The following is an 18149-nucleotide window of genomic DNA, read 5'->3' on the forward strand; positions in this document are numbered from 1 at the left end:
TCCTGAATTTTCATGATGTGAGACATTAATTTGCAGAAAGCTGAATTCCCTTAAACCCCCCTGTTGCTATGAGCTCACCAGGGGGAAATAGGCCTTAGGAGACTGAAATGGAATAAAGAAAATTGCTTCAGCTTTCTTTTCATTTTAAATAAGCCTTAAATCTGACAAGAGATATCCTAAAGAGAGAAGAAATATATATCTTGTAAGGTAACGAAGAAACAATCAAAATTAAGAGATTAGAAGGCTACTTGCATACAACGGTTTTATTGGCAAAAGTATTTGTTTGTTTAACATCCACAACAAAAAGATATTCCATATGAGAAGCCATTCTCACACCTCGTGTGAAGAATAAAAGAAGGAAAACTGAGAGGAAAGTTAATTTGGGGAGAACAGTTTCAGAAGTGAGACACTTCCATTAGAAAACAAATCTGTGCTTTGCGTCCTTCAGGGAGCACATATTTCTCTAAACAACTGCAGGGTCCCGAGCAGCAGGTTCTCAGTACACCTGGATATGATTTTACTCTCTTTTTTTGGTGGATTTACTTTTTTCACAACAGTAAGTCTTGTACTGCTGTCAGGTAGGCCACAGAAAGCTTATGTGGATTAATTTTTGGTAGATAAAATGAATACAATGGATGAAACACAGAAAAGCGTTTTAATCTGCAGCACGGGGGACTGAGCTGTGTACCTTCATGATTGATGTCTGAGTACTAGACTTGAGTTTCTTTAGCTTTGGGTGTCTACCAAGACTGGCTTTGTTTGGGCATCAACAATCAGAAGGTCCTTTGACAGTTTTTTTTTGTTTCAGTTTGTTCTTAAAGTGATTCTAGAATAGAGCAGAATTTTTCAGTTGGAACGGACCTACAATAATCATCTAGTCCAACTGTCTGACCAATTCAGGGCTGACCAAAAGCTCAAGCCAACTGTTAAGGGCATTGTCCAAATGCCTTTTAAACACTGACAGGCTCAGGGCATCGGCCACCTCTCTAGGAAGCCTGTTCCAGTGTCTGACCACCCTCTCAGAGAAATGCCTCCTAATGTCCAGTCTAAGCTTCCCCAGGTTTAGACTTCAAACCATTCCCATGCATCCTATCACTAGATAACAGGGAGAAGAGCTCAGCACCTCCCTCTCCACTTCCCCTCCTCAGGAAGCTGTAGAGAGCAATGAGGCTGTCCCTCAGCCTCCTTTGCTCCAAACTAGACAAGCCCAAAGTCCTCAGCTGCACCTTATAGGATGTTCCTTCCAGCCCTTTCACCAGCTTTGTTGCCCTCCTTCTACGGCAGATACTCTCTATTACATTTTAATCGCCAATATGAAATTGATTTTAATCAATTATTCAGCTCTCACGTGGCTGTCTATAGACTCAAGAAAAAAAGAGTGAAAAGTGGAAGTGAGTATTCTTGCAAACGTGAACCAGTGCTAGACATACACAGGAACTTTCTATAAGCAAAGTATAAGGTACACAGCTCCAGTGCACACTATCTCATTTAATCCCTTTGTATAGTAATACTCTGAGAGCAGAGGATATGCAATCAAAACACATCAGTTTTAGCTAGTCATCTCTGAAGATTAGAATACAAGGGACAAAAGTATAACCCCCCCTTTTTTTTTTTTAATATATATATTTTCTTTGGTATAAAATAATCTCAAATCTCACATAAAGGAGGAGAAAGAGAAAAGAAATACTGTTTAATTTCCAGAGCCACAACTTAAGGCAACAACTGTAGCTAAGACCACAACCAGTATTCCCACAGAACATGGTAACAGGCTACTTTTAAGGATTTGGACACAGCAAACCTCTCAAAACGCTGCTATATTCTAAAGCTATGCTTGCTTCCCATGCTCTAAAGCATTTAGAGACTTGATTTTCTTTACACTCATTCAAATATCAGCTTTACTAATGGAATAACTGAACTTAAAAAAAAAAAAAAATCCCTAAAAATACTTTAAACCATAGATCAAGTTAGCACTTCACGGCACGCTTGCCCCCCAACCACAAGGTCTGTGTTGCGAGGTCAAAAAGGAAGAACTTATTTCCTTTTTCCACAAAGGTAAACAAAGTTCATCACAACTTTTAATGACTTTCTATGGTCATTCATTCGGTCTGGGAGATCTTAGTGCCCAACTGACTCTGGGTTCAGTGGTTTAGTCACAGAATTGCCCTCTGTGCTTATCAGGACATCACAGCAGGTAGCTCTAAATATATTCACGGAATGAGATGGGATGGGATGGGCAAGAGAAGACTCATGCTCCTCCAAACTCTTCTGGATACAGTTTTCAGAAGTTCAACATCAGAAAATACATTTTACAAAGACTAACACTAAAACCCCTGAGGGTGAAAAAGAAGGAGGGAGGGGGGAGGACCTTTCTATTCTCCTCCTGAGCTTATCCGCTGAGTTACACGGTAAGAGAGAGGGGGAGAGAGGCTTCTGTTGGTCTCGGAAAGCTTCCCACGGGCTGTTTTGATGGCAAGTATAACGCAAAAAAAATTACAAATGACTGTACATTTCCATAGCAAAGATATACTGGATAATCCATTCCTATCGTGATTTCTCTCACAACCTCAAGGCTAGACACACTCTAACAGATAGAAACATCTAGTTCTGCTGTTATCCATGGCCCAATTACTGAAGTAACTTTTAATTAGAGACAGGTTTACCTGATTAATATTTCTGTAGAGCTTATGAAATTTACACACTGAAATTTTCAGTAACTTTTCATGTCCTTCAACACTGGCAGAACAGTACAAACAGGCATAGAGACGCAAGAATGGTTTTCAAAATAAAATTACCATTTAGTATGTTATTAGGTTTGTGGTGCTTCTCATTTCTCCTACAGGAATCAGTAGCAAGTCTCCCTGAAACTAGGCAAAGATGTCTGGAGTACAGCAGTGATTTTACACCTGGGCATGGAAATACATTTTATAATCCTGTAACTCAGTGCTAATACACTACGAAACCCAAATGCCAGGATGATGATAATGAGAGAAAGCTCGTGTCAGAGCAATACCTGATTACAGTAAAAGACATTTTAACATGTTTCAAGCACTTCTTTTAAGAGTAACATATTGCAATGCTGGAACCTACTGTTTCCAGGCACTCAGCAGATTTCTCTGAGTCTTCGTCAATTTTTACAGCAAATTCTGTCAAATCCATTAAATGCCTGTATTTTTATTAACCTAGGGTTCCTTTTTGTGTCATGAGGAACTCAGATGAGGCACTAGAGATTTGGAACAATTGAAAACACACACGGGCAAGCATCCTGCATTTACCTTTAAGAAAAAAGAAGTGGCCTGCATTATCATTACGAAGAACTAAAAAAAATAATAAAAGTCAGGATTCCAAACCACTGCTTAAACACAGAAACAAAAAATAAAGGAAAAACTTATGTCTGAGCTAGGAGCTGAGTGCTCCAAGTAAACACAGAAAGGAAGCACTTTGCATTTTTATTTTGGGGAGTTTCTTGGTTGTTTACTGTTTATTTTACATATGTTTTTAAAAAGGAGACTGTATTAAAATACAATCTTACACTTCATGCTGAATCTCAGGATGAAGATCAAATACTTGGAAGTGCCAGCAAGTAGCATCTTGTTTCCAATTACCCACTCACTACATATCAAAAAATGAGTTCTCCTGCCAAGTCATAGTTCTATTTAAATATAGTAACACCACAATAATCATAATGATAAAAATGATAAAAAAAATGGTTAAAAAAAGCTATTTAAAACAGTCTAAGCATAGGTAAATACAACAATCAAAAGCTATAAGTACTTTTCTAGCAGACAAGAAAAAAACAAGAAAAACCTGGAAAGGGTTATTTTAAAACACAGTAGTGCAAAAATGGTGAAGGTGGGGGTCTCTTTTCAGATGCCTTTTAAGAAAAAAGAAAGGAAGAAAACAAGCGCACTTTCAAAACCTTGTATGCCAAGTTTTAGCCCAGAGCAAGTTTTCGCTGCTATGTTCCAAACCCTTGAAAATAAAGGTTTATAATGGAAATGCTGACAGACCCTTAACCAGAGCAGCATGAATAGCTATAATTAAGGAAGAGCTTTTGGCTACACCTCACTCTGCAAATGAAAGATTGCCGTTTTTACAGCATCCTCAAATAAAAGCAACTGGGAAACCTGGAATGTGATTTTAACAATCGAACAAGATATGTTAAAGGGGACCGCTAAAACTATTTGACATTTTAAGCTTTAAATACTGAGGCATTTAGTTAACGTAACCAAGTCAGTATTTTCATAATGCTACTTAATCAGCAATAAAGAATGCTCCTGTGAGCCATCATCTGGGGTTAGCAGAAAGTGGCACACGAAATTATTATTTCCTAACAGCCTAGAGGGAGCTGCTTTTCTCTTTAATCAGTGATCTCACTTCCTTCCTACCTGTAAATTCCCTGTCATACAGTTATAAAATTATTAGAGTGCAGTGTACAGAAAAATTACATTTCTGAAAGGCCTACTATCTTATATCTGCCTGGATTTTAAAAACAGGAGACAGAACAGCATTGAACCATTTTCTGAGTTTGCAGACAGACCAGGCCTAATCCGTCTGGTTAAGCCAATAACAGTTTAACGTACAGTTGGCACAAAGTCATCTAAATCTTCTCAAAGAAGAAACTGGTTTTAGTGGTGTTTTACTTATACGGCCACACAGGACTCTTTTTTTTTTTTTTTTTTTTTTCCCCAGTGAATCTGTCGAAGTAGGAGAAAGAACCAGTAACATTTTCCTGTTCCATACAACCTGAAGATCAAAGTGTTTTATAAACATTAAGGAATTAAGCCTTCTCTGTGGATGGGATAAATAGGCAGGTAACAGTAACCACATGCATAAACACAGGAGCTGAAATAAAGCACTGTTAAAAACAAGGCTCTAATAATCTCTCTCCTACCAATTAGTATTAGAGGATGTTGGTAATTCAAATATTTCAGCAGACCTGCTTTTTGTAAGAAAAGGTATGAATACTGTCTTGTACCTTGTCTGTGATGACCTGAGAAGCCTGTAATGAACTTCTGCGCCCTCCTCTCTGTGTTACAAGAGAATAACAACCCCCAGTTCTGGAAAGCTTCAAAATAATGCCAAGTTATGAAATAGGCAACTTTTTCACTGGTCTTAAATTTCTTCCCATTTCATCTTTAAAAACAACACAGCAAATGCTGTGTATTAGCTAATAGGGAAAATGTCAAAGTATTTTTGAAGTCTCCAATTTATTCCAGTAAATACATTCAGTTGAACCGAAATAATAAATAATAAATCAACTAAACTTAGTTTCGTGCTTCATCTTTTTTCAAAAGACTGCCTGAAAAACAGTTGTCTTTGGATGTATAAGCTATTGACAGCTGCAGTCAAACTACTAGACAATAACAAAGAACCTAGTTAAAGAGAGATCTTGCATATGGGCCTCACTATTCCTATTATGCACTCTTCCACAGCTCTTCCCACTTATTTCAGTCTTGCACATTTGAAGTAATGGCAGATCAATAGCTGCCTCTTAATATCTTATAAAAAAAAAAAAAAAGGCAGTTTGGGCTTCAAACTGGAGGACTACCTCTGAAAGGCATCAGTAGACATAAATATGCTTATTGAAGGGCACTGTGCATGTTGAAGACTGAACTAGTACATCAAAGCAAAACTGCTTGAAAGTGGTAAAAATATGATTTCCTTCTTGCCTGTCGAACCCCAGACAAGTATTTAAATCCCCATAACTGTTGTATTTGATTGCAACCTTGGTGAAAGGGAAAAAAATAGAGACTGAAAAATAGAAGATTCACTGAAGAAAAAAAAAAATCTACACCAGAATCTCCTAACTTAAGTAATTTAGTACAGATAATTTTGTAGTTTCCTGCACCAAAAGAGAGATGGTATTGTCTGAAATAGCAGCAGCTGGATGACTTTCTACAGAGCCACTAATTCATAACAAAATATCAGGGATGTCAAACCTAATGTCTTGAAATAGTAAGGAAACATTTCTAAGATTCTAAATGCAGTGAGGTATTGGTGCATTTTGAAATCTAACATGTCATTCACAGTCCTCCAGAGACTTCTCTTCCCTTTTACTCTATTTCAGGAAGAAATTAACATGAGCTGCAGTTTAACCCTAAACACAAAACCAACATGCCAGTCTATATCCACAATTTAACTAAATAACTTACCGAAGTCTGGCTAGAACAACCTGAAGAAAATTTAGGACCATGCTCAGTTCAGCTCCTCGACAAGCAGGCAGCAGCATAGTAAAGCCATCATTTAGCAACTTTTCCTCAGAAAGGCTCAAGTAGCAGCTGGTCTCAAACACTTCTTGGACACCATCGATGTAGGTTGAAAGTAGAGTCCAGAGATTTTGTTTCTGTGTGTAGTCATTTTTGGTTACTAAAAACTCTTTTGCCTTCTCCCGGAAAGCATTTGAGAGTTTCTCAGCTAGAACACTAATGTCCATGTTCTTCTCAACATAAATCAAAAGGAAAGCAAAATGACCTCTCCAGATGAGAGCTCTCTGAGACATGGTGATGGACGATGGAGTCAGGAAATCCAAAAGATCCAACACTCGACTCACTATATCTTCTGTCTCTGCAACAATTGCTAGCATGAGGAACAGATTAAAAAAGTTCTGCAGCCCCACTTCTGTCAGCTCCTGCATTCTTCTCCGATGGAACTTGGAATAAATTCTACATTAATAAAAAACAAAACAAAAAATAGGAAAGAGAAAGTTTCTCAAAGTATGCAATTTTCTATCTGCTTGATACACTAAAATTGTATTTTCATGCTTTTAGTTTACAGTTATCCTCTTCCAATAACCCGTACATTTTAATATTCCCTCCTCTCATCTACTCTTTTGGCTACTGGAACAAACTATTCATTTTCTGTAGCCCAATACAAGGTACACGTGAGGAATTTCCAACCCCAGGTACAGCCTAGCCCTTCTCCCTTATCCAGCCTCTACAAGCTGGATACAAAGCTGAGCACAATGTTATGAGCAGACTATTTTGTCCATGATGGGCATCCTCCACACCACACCTTCACATCCATCAAACTTATTCCATGAGGGCTGCTAGGAAATAAAGTAATTTGCTATTAAGTGGCATCTCCCAATTCCTGTACAACTTCTTTCTTAAAACTCCATTATTTCCAGGTGGCATAAAGAAGATTCCAAAAAACGAGCAGGAGTAAGATGAAAACGGCTTGCTTAGCTTTTTGATTTGTGTGTTTTAAACCTTGGGTATACCCTTCACCTTCAATTTTAAGTTCCACATACAGTAGTTAAACATCCATAAATGCTGTTTTCCTATTCTGTCACCTGGAAAAATAGTTGAAAGTGGTGCTGAGGTTATCAAATCTAGCCACCAAAAATTACAGCAAATCCAATTAATGTTGTTTAGTAGTAAATTACTACTGACAGGCATTTACGTTCTTCATGCATCAATTAATGCTTGGTTAGCTGCTGAAAACAGAGTTCATCCCAAAAGCATAGCTGTAGGCTGTTAAATTTTGCTACTTGTGTAATTGATTTATTTTGAGGTAGAAACGACGAATACTGGCTGAGCAGAGCAACACAGTGTGTGTTGTGTATTATTATTCCCCCTCTTAAATTAGGGAAAGTAACAGGTTATAATAGCACAAAAATGTAAGTATAATTTGTTTTGAGTAAAACCAGAGAAGGCTAATTGAAATTACTAACTAAAGCAAGACATTGATTGAGCATCCAAAATCATATTTGTTTCTATGTAGTTGTAGTAATTTTTAAACTCAAACTTTACTGACTGTAACAACTTACGAAACATACATAGACGTTAGATATATTTTCCCTTTTTGATAGGCAAGATAACCCTTCTTTCTTGGTAGGAACATACCACATTGCTTTGTAAGATGTGCACACACGTTTATTTTTAATATATTTATTACTTGCATAGAAAAGGTTTTCATTAATACTTCATGAAATTATTTAAAATTTTATTAATACTTACTAAAATCTTTTTAAAAATCAAAACAAAACCCAGAAAACTAATTATAAGTCTTTTATATCCAATGAAAAAAAAAAATTGAGAATGTTAGCACCTCTAATTATCAGTGCAATCTCATTACTATAATAAAATTTTTAAGGATTCATTAAGTATATAAAACATCAGGATTTTGATTTAGACTATATATAATTTTATGGATTTTCATATCATGACTAACCATACCTCTTAATTCATATGTTTCAAAATTAAACGAAAAATTAAAACTCTCACAAAAAAAAATAATATTATGACACATTTTGGAAATCATGAAAAAGAAAACAGAAATATAAATGAATTTGCAGGCCTAGCAAGAGCCAGTCTGCATATTTTTAGACAACACATGGCTTACATACAGCTCAAACAATTTCTGTGCCTTAATTATATTGTCTGTCTGGCAATAGGGTTGTACCACTGTGCAGGTTGCCAGTGTACCTGGCCTGTGGGACGAAGTAAGTCATCACAAGCTATGATTGCCAAGGTGATTCTTGGACCCAGCTCTTGGACTCCATCACAACCTCAGCTGGCAACAGAAACTTCAGGAACAACTGTCTTCTTCAAATTAAAAATCACCCTGGATCCCTCATCCCCTGTGCTTTCTCGTGAGCACAGTCCCCCCCCCCGGCTCGCTTTGGTATGTGGCTGGAAGGGCACGCAGTCTGGCTGACTAGATAACGTGACACAAATTAAATAGTGGCCATACCGTCCTTTAATTTGTTTCCAAGGATGCACACCACTGTTCTCTGCCTCTTCTTTCATCATCTGTGCTAAAATGCTGAGAAAAATGAAGTAGCTGTTGCTAGAGTTGTAGAGGGTGGGGATCTCCTGGTCACAACAGCAACTTTTCACCAACTCCAGCATTGACAAAGAAGTTTTACTAACATTTGCCAGACCCTTCAGACCAAGCCAAGGAATGGTGAAGGAACTGTTCTAGAAGAAAAGATGGGATGTAACAATAAACGTTAATATTCCAAAGGTAGTAAGATGCAATTTATTCACACAAACAAAAGGACATGTTCCTACCACAACTCAAAAAATAAAAGTGCATTGTAACTATGTGCAAAGTGTTTTTGCAAGATCTTAAAATCAGTAGTACTGATGGAAAATTAGAGTAAAGATATATTATGATGCATTCTATTGTGACATCATGTAATGGACTATAACACATATTCAACCATAATTTCTTAAATAAATATTGCAAAGTTGGGGATACTGCCACTGACCAGTCAGTTGTACAGAAGCGTAGCAATCCAGCTTGGCTAGAAAAGAATCGGAATTTATGTCTAAAAATCAAGGACCGTCCACGCGCAACTCTACATTTTTATACATTCACCTACTTACCAGGTTCTTGCTGTAATAATCCCAGAGTATGGTGACAATAGATAGGTTCAAGTCCCAGAAACTACACAGAGTCAAACAGCACTGAAGATGCATTCGCAGGTGTTCCTCTAACACACCAGTCTTGAAAAGGGAATAAAAAGTTTATTGTATGAGGGCAGCATCACCTTGTCCACACGTAAACCCAATACTAACAGACTATTAAGAATAATTTCCTAATATAAAAATTATTTTTCATTATATAACGTTGAGTAAATGCATCTGCTGATACAAGCAATGAACTAGAAAATAAAAGCTGACAATTACATGCTGCAATCCAGCCAATATAATAGTCTATCATGCACCATTTCAGGTGTCCACAGAGTTGTAGACATATTAAGATAACAGTCAACTCAATACTGTGAGACTAACTAGAAACATGAATACCTGGTACAGAATCTCACAAAACAGAAGGAATGTGGAACTATTTGAGAGCTCACATTTCTCTTTATAGGGTTCCAAACAGGAGGATCCTTTCTTTCTGAATCGTGTTCCTTCTCAAACCTCTGCAACGTGGCTATACTGCTAATGTTCGGACAATTCTAAATCAAGGGCAAATAACTCTCTGAACACCAGGGAAAAAAAAATGAACAAAACTCTCCGCACACCACACTACATTTTTTATATTCATCAGTTCCAAATTTTGCACACAAAAGGAAGAAGGGTCATAAGAAAGAAAACAGGAAATTCCAAACAATTGGAACACAGTGAAGCATTCGGGCTGTAATTGTGGGATACTGAGAGAGGGATTCATCTCATCCAGCTTTTGATGTCAGCAAAACTGGACTCATGCTGGAGCTAGAATATTAGGAGCTCCATGCTCAGACTGAAATCACATGGTTAATCCAGCCTATTTTAGAGATCTCCTTTAGGATGATAAGCCCTGGAAGGGCTTTATTGTCCCCGCTGACTATAAAAGTGGCTTAATGGACCAGCTTGTGTGTAGTTGTAATAAGGAAGATTTTTACACATGTAAGTCTGACACATCTCTGGGACAGCAGCAAACTTGTTCTGTGACAAGAGAAACCCCTGACCTACTTCTAGCTTTCAAATACCTCTAAATGCTATACAGGCCTGGAATTTCTAACTGCATAAATTAAGCTAAAGAGGAATAAAAGGGTAAGAAAAATAAAAAAATTTACAGGACTCAAAATCATAGCACCAGAAAGGGAAATGAAGGAAACCATGACTCAGATAAACATTGGGAAGTTATCCCCTTCAGTTCCAACTACAGTGCTAGGTCCTGAATTACGACGCAAGCTCACCCAGCTCAGAAAACCCTTAAATGAATAATAAAAAAAACAACACGCAAACACTGATGCCAGGTGATGGAAAAAGATAACATTAGGCTGTGTTGGGTTTTGTTGGGGTTTTTATTTGTTTGCTGTTGTTATTTTAAAATAGTCTTTCCATTAAGTACCTGTTACTGGAAGAGTGGGACTCCTGCTCTCACCCACAATACTACTTCTTATGACTTACTATGTCTTAGAGCTGGGGTTTTTTGCCCATTTTCAATGCTACACAAAGGAGTTATAACTCATTAACTTATCTCTACCTGGCTATACATTCAATGTGGAAAACGTTATTTGCTACACTTTATCAGAAGACTGTAAACAGCTATACCAATCATCTACAATAGTTTCTAATCACGTCTGCCTTCTCATAAAAAAATTAATGTAGGGCATACGGCTTCTAAAGTGGTATAGTTCTAAAACAACCTGAAAATTGAAAAGGTTTTTTCAGTTGTCATAGAAAATTATATATTCTAGACATTATGTATAACAATATACAAAAACCACTGAAATAGAAAAGAAACTCTTCAAGAGAGACTCATTAAAAGATGTACAGAATAATAGTTTAAATACAATAAAAATGCCTACAAATGAAAGGTGACCCTCAAGTACTGTTTTTATATATGACATAAGTGTAACTATTAAATCAGTAGTCTTCCCAAAATAACAATCTTATACAAAAAAACAAGGGACAGAACCGCAGCCATTTTCAACACCTGCAATTTTTTTATGAATAAAAGCAAGAGTCTTGATAAAAAACAAGAAACTGCAGATGAACATATTTATTTCTCAAGAGAGATCTACACAGTTACGAAAGATGAAAAAAAACCCACCAACAACCAACCAAATCACCACCAAAAAAAACGCCACACCAAACAAAAGCACACACCAAAATGCACACCCTGTAGAAGAGGACACTTAGACTTAAAACTGTAATTTGTGTATAGGGTTATGTTTAGGATCTAATTCAACAAACAGTGACTGCTTCAGTTAAATTAATTTGACAATCAACATGGTATTGTGAGCAGCTTCAATTTCAACCATTATTTACCTGTCCAACAATAGTTTTCAAACAGTTTCCAAAACCAAGATAGCACTGAAGGCTTTATCACAAATTTAATATGAAAGAGTTTTCCAGACTTCAAATATCCCTGGGATTAATAGATTCTCTCATTGCTCTTTTGCTTAAAATGGTCTCCTGCACTGCTGGAAATACTATCAGAACTCTTGAGGTAGGCAGCTTTTAATTTATCGCAGAAGGGAGGAACACCAGATACTATCAAAATGATAGTACTATCTAAACACAACATTTTTCTCTTATGACCTCCTACTGTAGTAGCAAAATTGGTTTCCTAGAACTCCAACAAATACTTCTGTATCTCTTTTAGAGTAGAATTAAACAAAAAAATATAGTGAAGGTATAACAAAAATCGAGGCAGAATTGAAACAACACAAAGCACTTATTTTCTAAAATGAGAGAAGGCTAATAAGACAGACTGCTATTAGTTCTTACAAACAGAAAAGCTTTTGATTCTCACTTACAATATAACTTTGTAAACACAAATTCATCTTATACTGACAATCCATAAATTTAGTCAGTTTGATGCTGCTTAGCATACAAATACAGCTATGTTAATATTCCTAGTACAACAATTTTCATTTTGTAGTACAAACAGAATTGTAAACCAGCTCTACTTTTATCATTAACCCAGTAAAAGAAATCCAAATTACAAAAGAAACAGGGAATACCTCAGGTAACTAGTTTCCCCATAAATATCCTTTTTTGTGATACAGATGGGAGATCTTTCACAAGCCATTGTCTTCAACTCTATCCATTAAGAGCAGTTTCTGGCTGAGAAACTCACCACTCTGTCAAATGATTAAAGCTGAGAGGATATATCCAAGGAAGCAGCACTCTACACCTGCCCAGGTACCCATTATTGCTCCTATCTTTGTTTACAGTTCACAAATTTTTGCTTCCCATCTCCATTGGTCTCCTAACCTGAACAGCACCTTCACATCTTCTCCTTGCTCAGAAGCAGGCTGACTATAACCTTATAGAGAAGGAGTTCCTACCTGGAGACAGGGCATTGCAGCACCCTCTGCCACCTTCACCTGAACATGGGACAACTTCCTCAGCAAGTCTTTATCACCCCCAAAATCAGACCTATGCTGGATGAAGGTGGCTCAGGCTCCCTGCTGCCCACCTGAGGGCTGCCCTCTCTGTGCTGGGGATCACTAAACTCAACAGTTTTACCGAAACTACCAAAATGCTGCAGGTTTAACACTGGTTAGTCAGTTTTGCGTTCCAATACCTAGCTGTCCTAAGGACTTTAAAGCTAACTCCAGCTTCTGCCGATTCACCAAAGGTGACTGTTCTTTTATCTACTTTCATGATGCTCCCTTACCCTCAAAATCCATGTCTGCAGCAGTGCCTATCAAATCATCTTTCCACAAGACAGAAATTGAAGCTCACATGAAGAGAAATTAACTGTTACTGGTGGGAGAGAGAGTATGAATTTATATTACAAATATATGATCTGCACCTTTTTCAGATGCTTTTGAACACTCAAAACTATACATACTTGATTTCATCTCTGTTTCCCCCCCGCCATCCTTTGTGCATTCCTGTTCTCCTTCTGAACATGTATAGTCTACAAGCTTTTGAAGTTAGGGAGCAATAAGCACAAGTGGATTATGAGGTTGATGGACATATCTATGTACTAAACATTATTAGTTTTTAAGTTCCCATATACTTAATAATGAAGCTTTTAACCACGAAGTCCTGCCCTCTTTTGCAAATGAGTGATTCAGCACTATCGTTTCTTCTAACTTATTTTGCACAGCTATTACTGTGCATCTCTAGGATAGATAACAGAAGGTATATGCTGAAAAGGATGGCTCTGGCAGGATTTACTAACAAACTCAAGCCAAGTGTTAGCGGGCAGTATCACCAATACTGTCCTGTTGTTCATTCAAAGAGCAGTATTCTCCCTTTTGCTTTTTCCTGCTTCTCCATGTTCCATTCCATTACTGACTTCTTGCTGTCTCATTGTTCTTCTCACGACTACATTTTCTGGTCTCAGAAAAAATTACTCAGCAGGTACTTCAGATACAGAACATACGCTAAAAGGTAAGAGTGGCCACGCGAAGCTGACAGATCAACAGAGGAGGGGGACACGTCTACTGGTAAAAGACAATCTCCTTCCTAAACGCTTTCAAGGTAGCTGGTATGCAGGCCTAGGAGGCAGGGATTCAGTTTTTATTAAAAGTACCCACGCATGCACTCATGCACGCACATTTAGGGACTAATCATCTCCAAGGAGCATTTCCTACAAGCAGCTAACTCCATAATGGAAGAAAAAATAATTAACAAATTAAAAAGAAGTAAACTAGATGGCTCCTTAGATGGTCGGTAATAGTTGCAAACATATCCTTGGCAAATGAGGGTTTGTTTTAATTACAACAGTAGTTGTCTTTGGAAACTAAAACAGATATTTGCCTTATATTACTGTGTCATGATTCATCATTCAAACCTTCGGAACTTGGCCATCTAGCTGCCTAAGTTGTCTACAATTCAGTACTTTTTTAAAAGAAGCATCAAAAAGCTGTGTATGTTATGTATATTGAACTTCAGAGTAGTCTTTATGCAAAATAATAAATATTCACAGGAAAAAAGGAATATTTTGAAGAAAAACAGAACTACAAGTGTCCTCTTACTGTTCCTCAGGTTGCTGACATACACAAGATGCAACACAGGAAGGTGGTTAATAAACTACTCACAGCTTTTATGCCTCTTATCTCATCTAAACCTCTCCAGTTTCTCTCACAGAATGGTAAGCATCCAGTAAGTGATGTCGTCACTGCAGTTTTAACGTATATGCACGGTGTGTGTATTCAGTTACATATGGTGAAACCATTCAAAAAGAGTTATCCTTTTAAGCTGAAAAACTTCATAAACAAAAGAGTTTATGCGTAGGGTATTAAAAAGTTGAAAAATCCTGCTGTCTATTGTTTCAACTATCCCAACAACTGCAAAAGATCATTTTGTAAAAACTGCAGTTGTAACAATTATTGTTCCCCATGACAGCTTCAACCACAGCTGTTGCTACAGCATGAGCAAGGCAGTGATAATGAAAAAAAAAAAAGAACTGAGCTCTCTTTTGCTTTCAACAACAGAACTTTGCAGGATTTTTTTATTTCATCTGAGACTAAATAAAAAAATAAATATGTTTATTCCTGTCTTCAGCGTACACAAATTACAGAAATTATTTTTATAGGTGTTGCTGATACAGCATTTGCAATTTGTACCATGCAAGTTCAGAACAAATTATAGAGTTGCAACGAAACATATTTAAAAATGTGATGAACAGCAGCATGTTTAAAAGCATTTTAAAAGGAGGTCAATTCTGACCTCTGGGCCATGAAGCATTGCATTAACAGTTCTGCAGAAAGAAAAATGATAAGGTATGAAATGAGTGCTCAGAAACTAGAACCTTATCAGTAAGAGTTTGATTCAAGCCTGTAAGACAAATTGCTCAGCAAGGCAAGTCACCTTCCTGCTGTGATGAGGATATAGCTGAATTTTCAATGCAACTGACTATCTCCCTCATCATGTCTCCTCAACTTGATGTCCTTACATTCAGTACCTGGTTTACATTTTCTAAGCATCCAGTTCTTATTCTGAATACATCTTGTCTGAGTAGCCATATACCTACCCTTCCAGGATAATTATCTTTTTCCTTTATTTGACAATTTAGCATCAGGCACAACCACTTTAAAGCAAATCTAACCGCTAACAAGGAGGCAACTGTATATTGCCATAGTTCAGCTACGTCAGGGATGTTCATTTACCTGTGATAAAACTAGAATTCAAAAAATACACCTGTTAGTTGGACTTTGTTTCACGCACTGTCTTTTCCTGAAAGAATCCCTGGCACTTTTCTTATTCCTTATTTCTTCCTTTACACACTTACTTGAGCATCAGTGGATTTTTTAAGGAGTTCTTCCACAAATTGCCAATTGGATTCCTTCTGCTTCTGAAAAATAATGATTAACAGCATGAAATTCCTCACAGGACTCATTATGTAGTAATATGAAAATAAGCAGGCAAGAGATTTACAGAAATATTTCATTTCACGAGTGCATATTGTAGTCACCACTGAAAACAGCTTTTTTTTGTTTTATGAATGTAACTGATATCTGTCCTAAAAATTAGGCCTCAAAACCAAATAAAGAGCCAAAAATAAAGAGTATGCAATTTAAACTGGTTTAAGGGACTCATTTGCAACCCCAACCTTCACTTTTAGTAAAGCAGCAAAACATTCAGGCATTTTTGATTAGTACAAGCAATAAGTATGTCTTACAATTTCTGTCTTTAACATTCTGTAAAAAAGAAGATATAAGGGATAAGAAGGAGGAAAAGTACAATCTCACCTTCTCTTGTTTTTAAGTTTTCTATGAAAAGCAAACACTTCTAACTTTTTTTCTCAGGCCAAACACTAAGGATTGCTTTGGCCAGTTCAGTAAGGAGTTGGCCAGACAGTAATGGCCTACACACATAGAAAAAAAAATATAGGGTAGGTCAAATACGGCCCATAATTCATATTCTTCAGCTGGGGCAGACAGATGACTCTCCATTTGAACCAATGGGACCATGCTAGTGAAGTAAGAGAGTTACATGGCAAAGTATATTAAAAAGGAAGAGAAAAAAAAAAAATATATTTAGGCAAAGCAGGTAAAAAAAGGGTAGAAGGTTTTGCAACTAAGACTATTTCCCAGGGAAAAAAATAAAAGGCAACCAAGCCAACATACTTACAATTCTAGGAGGTCCAAAAATCATCTCTTACGCTCAGTTATGTATATAGCTTGTGTAGGTAACTAGATGCATGAACATTGTACTTTCATCATTGTCCTGCCTTACTCATTCCCTCCACTGTCATAACTGTTAAGCCTTGTAAATTATTCTGTAGATATCTGTCCTTTAAATGTCTATATAGGGCTTACAATAAAGAACATCTTAAGCTTTTGTAATTGAAATATAACTGCTTTCCAGGAGCAACATCATTGTGTCCGATCCTCCTCTGCTACTGACTACACTACTTAATGCTGTGACTTGGTGACAATTCCACACAGAACTCCATAGAGTACCAAGAGAATTTTAAGGATGAACTCTTTAAAAAGATGCACTAATACTTATGTAACACAATTTGACTACTTGGTGGCTTTACATTTTTGCACAACAAGAAAAAGAGAATTCTGAAAGACTGCCGATGGTAGCAAGTCGCAGTCTGTAGACTGTTTATGGAACAAATATGAATGAAAGGACAGATCTGCAGAAAGATACACTAAACCTGTGATTTCACGATTAGGAACTTAAACAGTATCAATTAAGGAGTTCCTACTGCTTCCTCCTCATCCTGCCAGCTGCTCTTCCTGCCCTCACAGCTGTGGCATGCCACTGCTCAGCTGTTTTGGTCCTTCTGTTAGTGGGACACAGATCAGTGAATCTGCCCGGAGCTTTAGGAGAGAAAGAAAGAAAGAATGAAAAAGGGAGGAGAGCCTGACCTTGGTCATAGAATAGGGACACAAACAATTGTGCCAGAACTGCAGAAGGCATATGATGCCTAGGGTGGTAAACAGGACTTTTTAAGCTGTTATTGATGCCAAAGCCTTTGTATCATGAAACCAGAGGTAGAACCCTGTCAGAAGGAGAGACCGCTGCATCAACAAGTAGCCAAGGAGTAAAGGCAGAACTTCAATAATGAGTAAAATCCAGGAAGAAAAACCCAGGGAATCACCATTCCCAGACAGTTCTGGCTAGCATTTAGGTCAGATTTTTGACTGCTGTATTTTACAGCTTGATGTTATGTGAATACCTACATACTGGTACGGTCCTACTGCAAACTCCAAGTAAAGCTAATCAACTGCTCAATAGCCAGGTTTGTCAGAGATGAGTAGATATTAAGAGAGTCGTGCTATGTGGCTATGAGACCCCCGAATGTCTGGATCAGCCTGCTCAGAACATGCTTTTAGCACTCCCATAGTCCAAGGACACATGATTTAAACAAAAGGTGTTTATTGACAAAGTTCGCTCAGCTGTAGTATGGGGATCACCTTACAAGATCCTGGAGTAATCTAGGGCACCAGCTGGGATCGATTACAAGAGTGTACCCAGGTTCAGCCCAAACTCAGGAAAGAATGACACCAACCACCTGCTGCACTCTTTTTTTTTTTGCCTCAGTTGTCTCTTAGCTTTTAACAAACTTGTTTCATTCAAATCCCACTAAATTTACATCCTAACAGCATTCCCTGCTACACTCGCAATATGGCATGGCAACTGTTTACAATCCGTCCTTGTCAGATAATGTGTAGAATCTACATCTCTTACTCCAAACCTGCTGGCTTACAACATCCTCCCTCCACCCCCTGGAGACCTTACAGTGCATAAAAGTGCTGCTAAAACCAAAAGCATGAGCTGAGACCCTCT

At 37.5% G+C, this 18149-nt stretch overlaps 1 protein-coding gene across 1 annotated transcript in view; it reads right to left on the reverse strand.

The window, feature by feature from the left end:
• Positions 1-18149, reverse strand: part of MMS22L (MMS22 like, DNA repair protein) — a 92776-nt gene that overhangs the window by 51219 nt on the left and 23408 nt on the right. Inside the window, 4 exon segments of the mRNA XM_074150714.1 lie at positions 6153-6662; positions 8695-8921; positions 9333-9452; positions 15637-15699. Of these exon segments, the coding sequence (XP_074006815.1) occupies positions 6153-6662; positions 8695-8921; positions 9333-9452; positions 15637-15699 (920 nt within the window).

Source organism: Numenius arquata, chromosome 7 (genome assembly GCF_964106895.1).
Source record: "Numenius arquata chromosome 7, bNumArq3.hap1.1, whole genome shotgun sequence".
NCBI classification, from domain to species: Eukaryota; Metazoa; Chordata; class Aves; order Charadriiformes; family Scolopacidae; genus Numenius; species Numenius arquata.